This window comes from Trachypithecus francoisi, unplaced genomic scaffold, assembly GCF_009764315.1.
Source record: "Trachypithecus francoisi isolate TF-2019V2 unplaced genomic scaffold, Tfra_2.0 Lachesis_group2, whole genome shotgun sequence".
In the NCBI taxonomy this organism is placed as follows: domain Eukaryota; kingdom Metazoa; phylum Chordata; class Mammalia; order Primates; family Cercopithecidae; genus Trachypithecus; species Trachypithecus francoisi.
This window is the reverse complement of record NW_022681465.1, coordinates 176,031,158-176,047,835: the sequence shown is the minus strand read 5'-3', so window position 1 is coordinate 176,047,835 and position 16,678 is coordinate 176,031,158. Positions and strand designations below refer to the sequence as shown.

At 39.6% G+C, this 16,678-nt stretch overlaps 1 protein-coding gene across 4 annotated transcripts in view; it reads right to left on the bottom strand.

Annotated features, from left to right (window-relative positions):
- Nucleotides 1-16,678, bottom strand: part of SEMA6A (semaphorin 6A) — a 135,232-nt gene that overhangs the window by 10,339 nt on the left and 108,215 nt on the right. For 3 of the 4 annotated variants that reach the window (XM_033181483.1, XM_033181480.1, XM_033181482.1), the window contains one exon: nt 14,173-14,337. The exons of the other annotated variant lie outside the window; for it this stretch is intronic. In XM_033181483.1, the coding sequence (XP_033037374.1) occupies nt 14,173-14,337 (165 nt within the window). The remainder of the gene's footprint in view (nt 1-14,172; nt 14,338-16,678) is intronic. 4 annotated transcript variants of the gene reach the window in all.

Sequence of the window (16,678 nt, the reverse complement as noted above, 5' to 3'; positions counted from 1 at the left end):
CAATCTACTTATCCCCTGTACCTTACACAAACAGCTGGGAGATGTTATCTGTCCTATCAGAATGTGAAGCAAAACAGACAAGCAAAAATACGTAAAACCAATCACACCTATTAAGCTAAATACAAAGGAGGAGCTCTACTCACTCCCACCCCAATTACCACCCTAAGTGTGTAAGACCCAGGCAGCCAGTAACCTAACTCGAAATGGTTAAGTGTGCACTTTCCCCTCTCACCCCCTTTCACTGGACGGCCTGTTTCTGAGCTGCTGTGATATGATGGATGTGTCTGTCTCCATAGTGAAGTGATTAATAGGCATCTGTGTAAAGCGGACCCGGTGACCACAAAGACAACAAAGCCTCTCTGTGTCCTTTAGAGAAATATGCAAAGGCAAAAAGGAGGATGGACATTTCCTCCATCACTGAGCCAGAGAGGGTTTGTGTTGGGTCTGAGAGCTAAGAAAGATGGCAAAACACCAAGAAAAGCCCCGGAGTAGGATCCCCTAAAAATAGATTCTTGATTCTGCTTTATAGTAAGACAAGCCTACAATTTCCTTGAAATCCTCATAACAACTTGAGTGAATGGAATCTAACAGCCCAATTTTTCTTGTTTGCAAATCTTATTGCAACAAAATGCCAGGCTCACGGTCCTGCAAGACAGTAGGAATGAATGAACTAATCACGAGCCAAGCATCACCCCGCTAACCACACAGGGCCCACTGTAATCCCTATTAAGAAGAGAAGAAAACAAACAGGGGAAAAACCCTAACTGGAGACAATTTATTCTCAAAGCCACACCCCAGCCAATCGAGATGACCACACTGAAAGTGAAATGGGAACTCTCTGTGGTTATCTGGGCAGGAAGCAGCCTTCTTCTTGTCTTACGGCATAATGTGAACCAGATGGCTTAGGAATAAACTGACATGCCAGCAGCCATGGAAATGGGCTTGGAGTTTATAACTCAAACTTTCCTGTTCCCTTAAGAGTGTGTGTGTGTGTGTGTGTGTGTGTGTGTGTGTGTGTTTCCTGGCAGGCTACAGATTAGGTACCAGGAGGCGCCATGGTCTTCAAGATATATAAAGTTAATGACTGACCATGCCAAAGTAGAGGTAGCTTCCTGGCCTCGCTATTTAATATCCTCAATTCAGAAGCTATTTTAAAACTCACATATTGAAATAATGCTTGGTGTGGTTGACTGTAGACGAACCCACTTCCACTGCCATCACCTTTAAAAGTGATGCATTTTTTTGTTGGGATGTCATCACAGGAATAGAATGAGCCTGGAATTCATTCGATTTCATTTTTTTAGAGAAGAAACAGCTTCATTTTTCCCTGTGTGCTGGGAACGCTCAGATCACTGTTCCTCCACTGCTCTACTGCTTTAGAAATGGCATTGCCAATGGGAGTGCTACAGCCAGAGCACGGACTGATGTCTAGACTGAGAGTCATGATAAGATAATTTTTAAAAGCCATGCCCTGGAATGTCGGTTTGTGGTTTCATGTGTTAGAACTGTTACTGTCCCTGTAAAGGTAATGACTCTTTTATGTTGGCAAAGTTTTAGCGGAGTCTGCAAGGAGTATTTTCCTGCTTTTTGAAGTTTTCTTTCATCAGTTTTCTTAAATAAGACTAGAAACACAATGTCTAAGTGATTTCTAAAACCAGACAAAGCATTTCTATTTTCCAACTTCCTGGTCCCATCTTCTTCCTTTACTCTCTCATAGGGCATCAAAGCCACAACATGGAGAAGTGGACCTCCTGAAAAAATTGTGACATTTGGGCCAGTCTTTGCTTGGATTATTTGATTACTTGCTTTGATGTTTCTCTATAAACAAAGATAAAACAGATATGAAGAAACAGGTCTGGTTCAATACTGCTAAATCTTCCAACTTGAATTTTCTAGAAATGTAGTTCTTGAGATCTAGTTAAAGATGAGACTGGGTGTTATTGGTTAAGAACGTAAACTTTGAGCTCATAAAGACCTGAGTTTGCATGTTGGCTCTACAAATAGCTAACTGTGTGACTTTGGTCATGTCACTCAGTCTCCAGGCCCCAGTAGTGTTGGCTATAAGATGAGCATTGTTGGAAGGATGAAATAGGTTGAATAAACGAACACAAAGCAGTTGGCACTGTGCAGAAAATGTGTTAATGCTCAATTAATAATGTAAGGACAGTGTTTCTAGAATGTTTGACAAGTTGCCTGTCTTGTACAGGGTCCAAGATTAGACTATTTTAAGGCAACACTTTGGTAGGGTTCAACTGTGTTAGCCGAGAGTGGAAAAATAAGGATTTAAAACTACAACAAAAGCTTGACTAGTGAACTTAAATAAGACAACCCATCAGCAATGTGGAAAATGTCCTGAATCAGTGCCACTCAGCATTAACATCACCTGGAACTAGTTAGAGACACAAATCCTCAAGTCCTGCCCAAAGTTTCAGCACTAGAATCTCTGGGTTAGGCCCAGAAACCAGGCCTCCAGATGATTCTTACGTTCCCTAAAGCTTGAGAAATGCTGTCCTGAAATGCCATAAATAATATTCCAGAAAACACATCTAAATGTTTAGCTTTAAAGTCCAACCTCAGACACCACTGAGGCAGTGTATAGCCAGACTTTCAAAATAATCTGTAAAATAAATAATAAATAAATGCACTAAGTATTCCTTGGTGTTCAAAGTATGTTCTACGTCTTTAACAGGTCTCATTGGATAATTTCGTTACTATGGCTATCATGCTCTGATCAAGAATATGAAATCGACCTTGTTTTATTGGAAAGACAATCAAATTCCTAACACTTTCCCTTGGTATCTGTCAAAAGCATGGCATATAGCGCAAAATACTGTGCTGCTACTCCTGCAAAAGAATCAACCCAATTTGCTTGCAGCAAAACGGCTGAAAAATGCTTGTGGTCTCTATTTGCTCTGGTATGAAAACATGGAGGGGAACTTCTGATACTCCTCATGTCTGTAACTGTGGCCATCAGATAGTGACTGGTACCACACAGCTCACATATGTCCTAGACTGGGTCAGCCCAGGCATAACTGGTTCTCAAGTGCAGAAGAAGCAGAATGCTTGATGGAGCCCACCATTGGATAGAGTGGCCTCCTTTAAAGGCCTGCATCTAATATCATCTCAAAACTCACTCCCTCATGTCAACTTACAGCTATTAAGCAACGTTTGAGAATGGTTTAGGGGATGCCAAAATCTTTACCTTCATCTCTGCATGACTAGACAAAAGAAGAGAAACTCACGAAGGTTATTCTCCTTTATATTCCCGGGGTGAAAAGAGGGACTTGAGTTCATGTGTCATTCCCCAAAGTAAGGTCCTGATTTACAATAATAAAGGATGCCTAGCACAACAGTTCACTCAACAGAGCTCTGTGCTTACTGATCTGCTGAGTTCAACTGAATCTGCAAATCCATAGAATTACATAAGACATTTTAAGTTACATTAAATTTCTGCTGTGTGCTTTTAAATCATGGAGTGCAAGACCCATCAGCACTTAGGGTATATTTATTACCTTAACAAATGTCAGATGATTGTGTCCAGTGCTATCTATTATTTATGAATAACAAGAGGCTGTAAGACTGGAAATGACATGCTTTAATATGTCCAAAAGGTTAGGCATAATGCAGTTTGCTGCCCTATAAATTTCTCTACACCATTTTCCTTCCTAATAAAGCATTGTCAGTGGTTGACTATACCGAACTTCCATTATTTCTATACAGTTCATGACTGCCTCTGATTTCAGTAAAAAAAAAAAAAAGTAATTGCAGATATCTCTTTGAAAAGGAATGCATCCTTTTGAAAAATATGAAATTTGAAAATAATTGGAGTAGAAAAAATTTTATTACGCCATTAAAAATGAATCTCTTTACAAAGATAGTTGTCAGGCTACAGACTTATAAGAGCTTAAGAAATATTAATTAAGGGTGACAAACCTTCACATTGCCTGTAATTGGCTTTCTGACACCAATTAAGATCCCATCTACTGTGCACCCAGTATATTTTAATACATCCAACTGCATTTCAGTAGTTTACTTCAGGACGTTTCCACAATTTAAAGTGCTAAGAGATTTACATATGGTGAGGTTCACATGGCTCCTTTCAGTCCCTCAGAGCAGCCCATAGGCTTTGCAAGAGTTTATCTATTACTTGCATAACCTATGTCTCCCTGGAACCAGCAAATGAACCCAACTTTTTCATCCTCTGTCTTTCCAGGATAATGGTGTGCGTGATGTAGTTAGTTTGAGCAAGCCCTACGTAGTTTGAGGCCATTCTCATGTATAATGTCAAGAAAAGAGAACCTATTCTCAGGAAATTACCTGATTTCCACTGTTTTGCCCTCTGTGGACTAGTTTGCCTATGGAGCAGTGAAGTTAGCAAAGTAAAACTTCTAACAAGCCTTTTAAAAAAAAACTTGATGAAATTAGGCTATCAGAAAGAAAGATCTGAGACAAAGCGAATATTATTTTCCCACTTTTCCACATAATGCAAACTACAAATTGATTCTTCACAATTTTATTGTTAGGACAAAACAAAATCTAGATGAACACGGTGCCGTTGAACCAATTAAAGAGCAAATTTTTAACTACTCCAGATGTTCTGTTAATAAGATCACACTTAACCTAGTCCCCGTAGTCCTTGAAAGTTCCATTAAGCTGTCAGAAAACTTTGTCATTGTGTGTGTTTTTGTAGAAAAGATGGGAGAGAATGGGAAGAGACTGAGGGAAAAGGGTGGGGGTAAAGTGTCATGTCAAGTAGATGCAGCTTGAAAAAGTGGCGAGAGATTAAAGGTGAGAAGCACCTCTAGAAGGTGAATTGATTTTTTTAATACCCTAAGGTTTAAGTTGGCGTTTTAAAAGCAAAAGTTCAAGCCTCCATAATCATAATTTAAGTCCTTCATTTTTTGAGAAAATGAATGTTAGGTTAAAAAATAAAAGGTTAGTGGTATCCCTAGAAAAGAAAATTCAAATACTGGTGTGCAAATTCAGGCAGGCAGAGAGATGAAACAGCTTTCTACATGGCTGACATTTAACTTTTTTTTTCCTTCTACCCTTTCCACAATAATCTCATCAAGACCTTAGATAAATTCAGCAAGTTGTCAAAAGGATACAAAATTAATTAGATCAAATCTACATCTATGCCCACACTACTGAAAGAACAATTACAGCCTCCCACATGGGCTTCTCGGCTTTGGACCCTCTCCCCCTGCACACGTTCAAACATGGAAACCCACATCATCCATTTGAGAGCCCAGCACCTTACTTGCTCACAATATCATTTTCCTCAGTCTCTCAAAGAAAAGCCGGAGACTACATGTAGATTCTTTTTCTCATAGGTGACCAAGAAATATTAATATAGTAAAAATAAACAGCGGCATCCTGGATTATATTATTAATTAAGCCACCATGCTCAGCTGAACCCTACTGTTTTAACTAAGAGGAAGAAGCCCAAGTCTGGAGTTCAGCTTGCCTGGGGTTTTGCCTAGGATAGAGCTAGATAGGCAAGAAGCATCTACCAGGAAAATGCCAGCGATGTGCAGTAACAGACACTTTAGATACAAAATTGATGCAAAATTCCACTTCCCAAACGTATTGTGTACATGTAATTAATAACCTAATATGATTAAATGACCCACTTATTATATATGTATCACCTATCAATCTCGCTATCTTTGTCTTTCCCCACTTCTACCTCCTGTGGTCCTTTTCTTCCCACCATCTACCTTCCTTTCCTCCACTGCCTGTCGCTAAAGCCAAAGCTCCTTGGTATGGCATTTAAGGTTCCAGGCTATGATTTCAATCTCATTTTCCATTCCAGTGCTCCATATACTTTAGTCACCGCACACTCCTTGCCTCTTTATCATCACACTCTGTCATTTCACAGTGTGGTGTCTTGGTCATGGACTTTATTCAGCTTGGAACGCCCTTCTTCTTGTGAAATCTAACTTTTCCTTCAAGACTTTGCAAGGTCTTTCCTGTGTACCCCACTTGGAATTAGTTGCGCCTCCCCTTAGACTCCCTTAGTACTCTCCCTCTCTCTCTTTCCTTGACTTCCCTTACTGTCAGACTTCACTCTGCCCCAGCATTTAGATCACCTTTGGGTATCCCTCACTAAACTGTCAGCTGTCTGAATGCCAGGTTTACGTGAAATTCAAATTAGTATCTTCTGTAACACTCAGCATAAGGTTTATATATAGCACATGTTTGTTCAATTTCTGGTGAATGCAGGAAAAAAGAAACAAAGGAAAGGTTGCTGTCTTGCCTTTCTTTGAGATGAGATTGTCACCATTATTAAACTATTATTTTTTAGTGCTTTCAGAATTCTAGTTCTTCCCCTCCAAAGCCTTGAAAATGACAGATGAAAAAAAAAAAAAAAAAAAAGGAGGGCAGCCATATAATTTAGGAAGGAAAAAGGAATACATATGGTTAACATAACAGTTGTTAAAACTTTGAGGTTAAGTAAAACATAAGAGAACAAATAGTTTTAATCATGCTCTTCTTTAAGAACAATTTGATTTCTGAGCCTTCCTTACTTGAAAGTGGCATTTGAAAGCCTGTTTTCAGTAATAATCTTTAAATTACTCTTTATCACATTTCAAACACATATATAATATTTCATAGTCATTCTCTGAACTTAAGTATGCTAAGAATATTTTTCGTGGAAAAAGATTTTTTCTTAAACATATCAGAATATGGGTTATTCTAAATTTCTAAGAGTTAAAGGTCAAATGTAATATAGAAATCAGATCTTATCTATTCACTGAGTAAGTAATCAGTAACATCTTCTATAGAATTATCAGGTAGTAAAGAGTATAAGTACTCTCAGTTAATTCGGATAAACAAAAATGTTTTAGTTAAAAGTATGTCCTATGCAATATTTGGGGTATACTTACACTAACAATTATTTAGTTTTGTTTCAATATAAAAAATATTATTCAGGTGTAACTGCAATTCAAATAAACTGAGCATCCTATATTTTGCCTAGCAACCCCTCTTCTTCTCCCAAGCAGTATGCTTTAAATGACTCCCACAAATATTCTTTAAACCCAGTCTAAACTTTCAGCAATTAAAATTGTTAATCTTTTTTTTTTCGAGACGAAGTGTCCCTCTGTCACCCAGGCTGGAATGCTATGGCGCGATCTTGGCTGACTCAACCTCTACCTCCCTGGTTCAAGTAATCCCCCTGCCTCAGCTTCCCAAGTAGCTGAGATTACAGGCAGTTTAGAGTAATAAAAATGATGGTAAATCTTTACTCTCTAAAAATTAAACTATTTAATCTCTAAAAATTTAGAGTAATAAAAATGATGCTAAATCTTTATGGGGCAGATATAGCACAATTTATAAATAAAAAAATACTGATGAACTAAATATTAAGAATTGTATTATATTTTTCATAGTCAGCAACAGTAATAGCTTATGTACCAAATTTCTTATGAACTTTGAAGGATACCTTTCCTCTAAGCTTCAAAATCAGAAATAAGTGATCTCTAATTCAAAAGAGTTTTTGGAACCATCACAATCAATTCACTCTCTCTTCATGTTCCTTGCCTCTGACCATGCACGTTCCTTGCCTCTGACCATGCACGTTCTACCGGACTCAGTTAATTTTCCATCGTTGAGTGGAAGTGAAAACCCTTACCCTCCCATTATTAGTACTCCCCAAGACAAAGGCCCTTTTGCTGAAGTCTCCTTGAAACCGCCTTGCTCTACTCTCACAATCCCAGCACTTTGGGAGGCCGAGACGGGCGGATCACGAGGTCAGGAGATCGAGACCATCCTGGCTAATACGGTGAAACCCCGTCTCTACTAAAACATACAAAAACCTAGCCGGGCGAGATGGCGGCGCCTGTAGTCCCAGCTACTCGGGAGGCTGAGGCAGGAGAATGGCGGGAACCCGGGAGGCGGAGCTTGCAGTGAGCTGAGATCCGGCCACAGCACTCTAGCCTGGGCGACAGAGCGAGACTCCGTCTCAAAAAAAAAAAAAAAAAAAAATGACTGCAATAGGATCATTTTTACTAACAAAAGGAATGCAAATTAGTATGAGTTTTGTTTTTTCTTGAAATAAAGCTCAGGCTTAAAAAAAATAAAAGCCTGAGTTTGCCAACACTCCCACAAAAATTTTAAATATGACTCCTTTACCAAACATCCATCACTTTCCTCATCTTCCCTGTCAAGTGATGTGTTATTGCTATAATACTGGTACTGAGGGCAAGAACTGAAGGAAAGGAGCTGAAGAAACTGTTTCACGGTTCTGTGTCCTTGATGTGTTCAGCCAAGTTGTCTTTACTTGTCTAATATATATTTTTAAAGTCTGTGGTGTGTGTTTTTGGCATTTCATAAAGAGAATGTTAGTCATAAAGGCCTTTGGTGTACTTTCGTGTCTACCTGTGCTCCATCTGTTTGGTGTTTGATATTTCTTGGGCAGGAACTATGTCTATCTCTAATATAGCCTCTTACTCCTTATTGGCATCCAAATTGCACCACAGAGCCAGTGATAAATTCTGCTTCAGACACCTCAGAAAGTGTTTTTGTTACAGTAATATTACTGAAGAAATGGCAGAGAAAATTCAGCCCAAGTTTAAGAGTCAGGAAAAGAGGAGAGGCCTATTTTTCTTCCTTTATTACAGTCATCAGGAATAATTTTCTCTGTCCATAAAATCACTTACATATGACTTGATAGGAGCCAAAAAATTACCTTCTGTGTTGGGAGAACCAGGGTGCTTTAAAATCCCAAATCCATTAGATTTTAAGCATTGGAGAGTGTTAAAATGTAAGAGTAACCAGGGGGTAGGATCTATTATTAACTATACTCACCTAAAATGAGATTTCTCAGTCTGTTAATAAAGACAGCTGACACTGAAGGCTTGGAACTTAGAATAGGTAAAGTGTGAACGGGAGAAAAGGAGAAGGGTCAAGTGTAGGCTATTGCCAGGCTGGGCAACACTGTGTAGCACAAGATTCCTTATGGATATCAGCAAAATAGATGAAAAGTGGAAAGGCTAAACATCAACTTTCCATAGGCCACGATTTGAGTCATAACTAGCGGCAGAGCACACTAGGGTGCTTGCTGCTGGTGTGGAGAAAAAACTTGCCAGATGTTTAACAAGCCTAGAGTAGCTAATTTCTTATTAGTCTAAATCCACGTTACTTTAAATTCCTATTTCACGAAACTTTCTACCCCCAAACACAAAGTTCAGTAGGTAGCAAAGAAATCAGAAGGGCACTGGATTGTATAATTACAACACTTGGAGTGACACATGTATTCACTTGGTTTTGCAATACCCAGCCAGGAGAGGGTATAGTGGTCATCAAATCTCATTCTTCCAACTGTCAGAACAAAGTTCTTGGTAATCGTTTAACCTTCACTGGACTCCTTAAATTGCTATAGTACATAGTCACCTAAACTTTGGTCATTCAACTACCAATACTACAATTTTAATCATAACAATGAATCTCACCTACCATATTATTTACTTAGTATTTTTATATCCCTCATAACTCCTGCATTATTTACTTAATATTCTATTTAAATTACCTTTAAAATGTATTTCAAAGGGAAACTTGGTATCATTATCACAAATGAAAAAAAGATAAAATGTAACCAGAAAAATAAAAATTAACTTAAAGCCAAACAATGTTAATTCCAGCTAGGTGCAGCTGGAAGACAAAGCCCCAGTGTAAACCCTATTCTCTCTTTGTCAAAAAGAGAGAGTAGCAAGTTTAGGGAGTTGTTAATGAGAAAACACCAAACTGAGGCTTTTCCTTTCACATAATCAAGAAGATAATGCAGAAGACTGAAAGAGCAATGAAAAGGGCATAAATTTCCACCACATGACTCAATACTCTTGAAGGCCATCACATCCCTGCCACCTAAATCATCCCGTGTAAGGTGCTGCTCATCTCCCTCAGAGGCAATACTGCTGTAGGCTACTGCACATTTAAAAAATAAATAATTAACTATAAAGAGAATTATTGATAACCTCTGTGATTTATAAAATTCCATTTAGGATTGTGAGATGTGGACAATACTAATCATAGTTATAGATCTTATGAATCTTACCGGAATATTATTTCCCAAACTAAAAATTGCTTACACAAATAGCTTATACACTGATTAAAATATATTCAACATTTGCTATCCATTTTAGGTTATTCACTTAATCTCCAATTTAAATTCTGTTTCTATAATATATCTTATTCTTGTCTGTAATGGGCATATTTTCTGGACTAAATGTAATAATGTGATAATATCTCACTTTAAGGATTTCCCAAAAGATAGAAGCATACTACAACTCTGGCATTTCTGATTAAATGGGAACTGCTCTATATTTACTATTTTGTCTGTTTTCTGAGAGCTCACAATAACTCTTTATTATAAAATAAAGTCTGAAGTAGGAGATTTTTATTCTGTTCAGGATATATTCTTGTGTCCTCATAGCAGTGGTCAGCATTTACATTTCATATGTATGCTACCTAGCTCTCTTGGCTGCTCTGGACATGGCTAATTTCCTTATATATCTCACAGACTTCTTGGAAATCAGCTTTAAAGTATTGTTACTTTTGGTAAGGAATAAGAGGCACAAGAGTGGCTATTTGTTCTCAGTATTGTTTAGCCTAAAAACGAAAGCTCTTATTTCTTTTGATGTGGGAAGCAGTGGTGGGGAATAAGCCAGATCTAAAAACAAACTGGGTTTTCTTTCTTATTTATATGTAATTAGAGCCCCTTTGTAACTACCTATTACCACCTCAATAGTTATAGGAGGAATAAATAATATGTATTTTTTAATGTGGCAAAACCAAGAAAGAAGTAGTCAGGGCTGCATCTCATTTATCAGCTTGGTGACTAAAGGGCTCGCTCCAGAGGCTCCAGACATCTAGGGACCCAGAGATAAAACAGAGCAGTTGGCTGTGTTTTCACTAATGAATCCAGGGCTTGAAAGATATCAGGCAATTTTACAGAAAAGCAGCAAGGACAAGAGACATTAGACAAGGCCAGTAGGGTAATGAAGGGCAAGGCCAGTTACTGAGAGAGAAAATTACTTCATTTTCTATGATAATGCTTCCGCGTGCTGTGCAGGTCTCTTCTCACGCTTTGTTAGTATGACTGTATATACATACAGCATCAGAATGCTACTCACAGTGTAGAAGGAAAGAGCCTTGGAACATTCCACAGAGGGGCAGAGGGCTTGGGTCTGTTATTTTGAAAGGGGGAGGCTAAGAACAATGGTAGCAGAAGGGAGTTAGGCTGCAAGGTGAGGAAGGGTGTTTTGACAGAATGTGAGGGACGCACAGGATTAAATCAAGACGAAAGACATAGCAAGAAAAAGAAAGAAAAACGCAGCAAACATACTCTGGAAATGGAGAATTGTTTGGAGGATGAAGTGGACAAAGAATGGGACCAGCTCACTGGCAGTCAGCATATCTGCAGCGTAGAGCCATGGGCATGCCTTGCTCACTGGCCTTTTTACCAGTGGCCATAATAAAATGGGCAACGGGCACTTGACTCCTCAGCGAGCTGGTCAGTGGACACATTTTCTGCTTAGTGGGGAAATGTGATGGATTTTAGAAACAATTCCAGAGTATATTTAGCTCCTAAAGCTGGGGCACACAAATGTCACATTCTCATGAGACAATCGACCCAGTAGAAAGAGCACCCATCACAGGCCCTTAGAAAACCCATGAAACTCTTGCATCCCGGGAGATGCTGCATACACGGATGTGACATCATTAAGGCACTGACATCAGGGAATGAAAAGAAGCGAGGGCATCACAGATTGGTTCAAGTTAAGGGATGCCATGATGAGTCAGAAAAGGAACAAGACTTTTCCAACGGAGTAACGCCATCACCAAGTCATACCACACAGTGCTTGGCAAAACGAAACGAAAGTCGAAAATAAATCATGAACATTAAACAAAAAACAATTTGGAACAAAATGGAAATTAAAATCATAAAAACTATGATAAAAGGAACATTAAGCTACATCTTTTGTTTAAAATTTCTGCACAACTCATTGGCATTGCCCCATCAAACATACAACCAATGGTAAAAAACAAACTCAAATTTGACAGGGCAAGGCAAGGAGTTACTAGCACAAGAACAGTGATCATGTTAAACGCCCATTGCAATCACCTCTGCCACCATTGTTTGACAATATGTAGACTGCTTCCAGCTTTGCCAATATAATAAGACCCAAGAGAATGAACAATGCCGAATTTTAAAATGATCTGTCAAAGTGTTAATTGGACTCTTTGAGAACCTCCATTCCTTGGGGGGAGTTAACGATTACAGAAAATTCATGCTACCCCTCTCAGTGAAGTGAAAAGAAAATTACTGCAACCAACAGCTAGATATTTGGTTGGCATATTTAATGCTTTATTGGAAAGGCTGTTTGTTTTATTTTGTTTCAGAAAATCGCAGTGGGCAAAAACAAAGTGATTTCTACTAAGTTTTCTCTTCTTGAGAACACGGGACTAGCACATCTGAGGTCAGGAGCCACACATAGCAAATAATGGCATATGCTAAGGCTTGTAATCTGTCGGGACAGTTTCTCTTCTATCTGGAGCTTTCTCAGGATGGAAAGGGCAGGGAATCCCTCAAACAGAAAGAAGCTGATGAGACAAAACCAGCTTAAAAAAAAAAAAAAAAAAAAAAAGAGTTGGCCAGGAACAGCAGCTCAAGTCTGTAATCCCAGCACTTTGGGAAGCTAAGGCGGGCAGATCACCTGAGATCAGGAGTTTAAGACCAGCCTGGCCAGCATGGCAAAGCCCTGTCACTACTAAAAAAAAAAATACAAAAATTAGCTGAGCGTGGTGGCAGGCACCTCTAATCCCAGCTACTTGGGAAGCTCAAGCAGGGAGAATCTCTTGAACCTGGGAGGCAGAGGTTGCAGTGAGCTGACATCGTGCCACCGCACTCCAGTGTAGGCAACAGAGTGAGATTCCATCTCAAAAAACAAAAGCAAACCAAAAAAAACAAACAAAGATTTGAGGCAGGGCATATTACTAAGGGGAAGGGGAAGTCTATAGAAGAAAATAAAATCAGTTAAGAGGACATGCTCAAGAACAAGACAAAAGGGGCTCCATCTTTACATTTTGACTTAGCAAATACAGTAAGCGGAGTGCCCAGCACTCTCAGGAGATGAGAAGCAAAACAGCAGATGAAAATGTAGCCTGAGAGTCTGACCAGAAAGCATTGTTTAAAAGTGAAGATGGAGATACGTATGCAGAACACTCTGGGGGAGGGCCCGATGGCGACTGTCTTCCAAGGGTCACGGTGGCTGCTCTGCCCTCGAAACTCAAACTCCCGCTTGGATGAAACTCTTGAAAACATATAGAAGTAAACAATTCTGAATGGGGGGAAACAGCTCAGCAACATAACTGGGCTTTTCAGTCTCTGATTTACAAGACTGTTTTTTGGACAAGTAAAGGCCTCTTTGGTTGCAGCTGCAACTAAAGTAGGATGTGTTACCAGAAGCAGCAAATGGCAAGAAAAGAGATGACATTTCCTGTCTGCAGCTAAGCAAAGAAAGCAAAGGAGAATTTAGGACAGTTCACAGTAGAGTCCCTTTCATTTAGTGTGGCTTCCTTTCCGTTTTAAATGCATAGCAATTCTGCTTGATTAAATAACATATTTTTGTCTTAGCTACTGTCCTCTAAGAGCAATTGCAGTATGTCTGAGGACCATGGCTCTATTCAAATTCAGCACCATGCAAGAGTGAGAGATGCTACCAGCCAGAAAAGACTTTGCCCTGCTATTTCTCAATTCACTGATTAACAGGGCCTTTACTTCAATTGCATTCACTTGCCAAAGCCCGAACCGCATTCCATCACATTATGGTGGGAAAAGAGGGTCCAAAAATCTCAGAATGAGACTAAGAGGAATGGCAAGGAATGTCAGAAGCCAGCATGTGCTTTGGGCCAAGCCACACCTTTTTTTGGGTAGAGGAAGCTCAGAGGATATATTATTTGTTTTGTGTGGTTTTCCTTGGTCAGAGAATAATTTAGGATCAAGCCTCACACAGAGGATGGGGTTGCAGTATTTTTTGAGAAACTTTCCATCATAGCGCATTGGAGGTTCCTTAAATGCTGCTAAAATTCAGCTGGAAGCAGTTACACAGTCCTCCCCACTTTTCCCTCCCTCTCCCCCGAGAGGAAGAGGCATTTCCAAGGCCTTACCCTTCTTGTCTTGGTGATTATGGGAAGACACTGCCCCCAAAGGGTCTGTGCTGTCAGGTGAGTCAAGCAGATGCTTCCAGTCCAGCATTCCTCCCCTAGACTCATACCCCTCTTGAGCCGTCGAATCTGATGTGGTTGTGCTGGGCAAGAGGGAACTGGAGTGCCCTGTTTTCATCACAAATACAGTTAGGAAAACATCATCGGAGAGACCCACATTCCCTTTGCTCAGAGGCCTGGAGGTGGGACACCCAACCTGGCTGTAAGACTGAGAGGAGACCACCCTAGAAATGACACAGTTTAGTGGTGGTGGTGGTGCGGGGTGTGTTCAGCAGAAAGCCCCTTGAACTTGTAGTTAGAAAATGAAGGGTCAGATCCTATCTCTGACACTTGCTGGGTGGGCCTTGGGGAATCACTTAACCTCTTCCTGTGCACCCAGTGGGGATAAAGACACCTCTCAGTGTTGGGACGATAGGGACATAATGGTGAAAGCATCTTGCATAGTGTCTGACACATAGTAGGTGCTCAAGAAAGGCCAGTGTCCTTCTCTGATATTTTCGTGGCAGGACTAAACACAGAAAGTGTCCACTCCAGGAATCCCATTTGTGACTGACGGGGCAGGTTTCTGGTAGTGGGTAAGTCTTGTCCCTGTCACAAGTAACTCAGTTACTCTGCACCCTTCCTATGGAGGTTCTACGGTGTGTCTAGTCTTCAGGTTCAACTCAACTTCACAGGCATTCCTCTTTCTGGGAGTAGTTATTGCTTTGCAAAGGGATCTATTCCCATTGTCTTTTCACTGGAATGGAGGCTTCAACTGCTACCCACTATTACGGCTGTCCCTTTTGTGTCTTATTTCAATCAAAATAGTTTCCATTTTTGAGGCTGCATTGACTAAAATGATTCAAATTAGAAAAGGATAGATTTCTGAGGTTCAGATAAGCTACCATAGGATAATACGAGAAGAATGGCTGGGTTGAGAGTTACAGTAGAAACTCTAGCCATTTCCTGTGAATTCGTTCGTAAGCTCTCCCTCCATCATTCCACAAGGTTAAATACAGATTGTATCAGGTGCTTTGATCCAAGCTGACACAATGATTTAAAGAAGCACTACTACCTGTTCTCTCCGGCAGAAATAAAATATGACCTCCTTGTGATTTTCAACTGGAGGTTTTGGATTACATAGAGCAGCCTCTTGAACAATTTTTAAAAGATATAAGGGCAACTACTGTGCATGTATAATTGGTGCCTTTGGTGGAAAGCAGGGCAGACTCACAACAACTCCAAAAGCTCCAGCCTTGGAGTATGATCACCATGCACGTGATATAAAAAATAGTGGCCTCTAGAAAGGCAGATTATAAGAACAAGTGCAGTGCATTCTTCTTCTTCTTTTTTTTCTACAATTATTATTGGAAGTTGAATTCCCCCCAGGAGACTATAATATTGCAAATTACAGACAAAACATATATGACAAAGATAGCTTTTTTATCTTCTTAAAACTTTGCTCAGCAGGAAAAAGGAAGCCAAGTGGCTCGTCCATGCGATAGTGACTTCTGTGGAGTCACTACACCTAAATGCTGCCACAAAGCTTTGGTAACATTGAAGAGGGCCCTTTCTGTGTGGCACTTGTTTGGCTCTCACACAGCTTCAAACATCCAATTCGTTGAAAATAGTCTGCTTCGTATCCAGCTGCTAAAAGCATGTTCATTTAAAATTCAAGGAATGCTTTATTCTAGACTTTGTGTTTTTACATTTCTGAGTTTCACATCTCATGTCATGATACAGATAAGAGAACAGGGGCAGGAAAATCAGCCTGAGAAATGGAAATATAGAAGTTCCTTTATTTCCTTTCAGCTTGCATTGAGGTCTAAAACATAACTTATTTTTTTCCGCTCCTGAATTCAAGACTACTCTAATAAAATATACGCTCAGCCTAAGAGAAAATTCAGTGCCCAGCATAAGCAAACAATTAGAAATAGCTTTGTAGGGAGTTAGAAAGAGAAAGTGAGGAAGACAAAAAAAAATACCTCCCCTCCAAGTAGCAGGATTTCTTTTACCTGAATTGATATGCATTTTGAGCACTTTCAATTTAACTGTGTTCAAGGGGCAATTTTATGGTAATGCCATAAGTATGGTTTAGGGAGAACATTTCTTAATACGGTAATCTAGGGGAAATATATGCCTAGGGACACATTCTCTGTAGAAAGATTTCCTGGCCCATATGCTGTGAATACATGGAAAACTCATTGGTAGTGGAAAGCTATGGCTATGAGCGGAAATTAATGTGGACCAGATGGTAGTTAGGTAGGAAAGTGTTTGACACAAATGTGAGAAATCAGTCTCTTCTTCCTATCACTGAAGTGTTAGTCTAATACCCACCACATCTCGATTTGCTATATGTAAATCTAGAGAAACCGTGCATCTGATTTACTCGAAAGAAAAAACTAAGCATCATGAGGTTTGGAATCTTTTAAACTTATGCTTGAGGATAGGAAACACGTGCCAGTGGTGA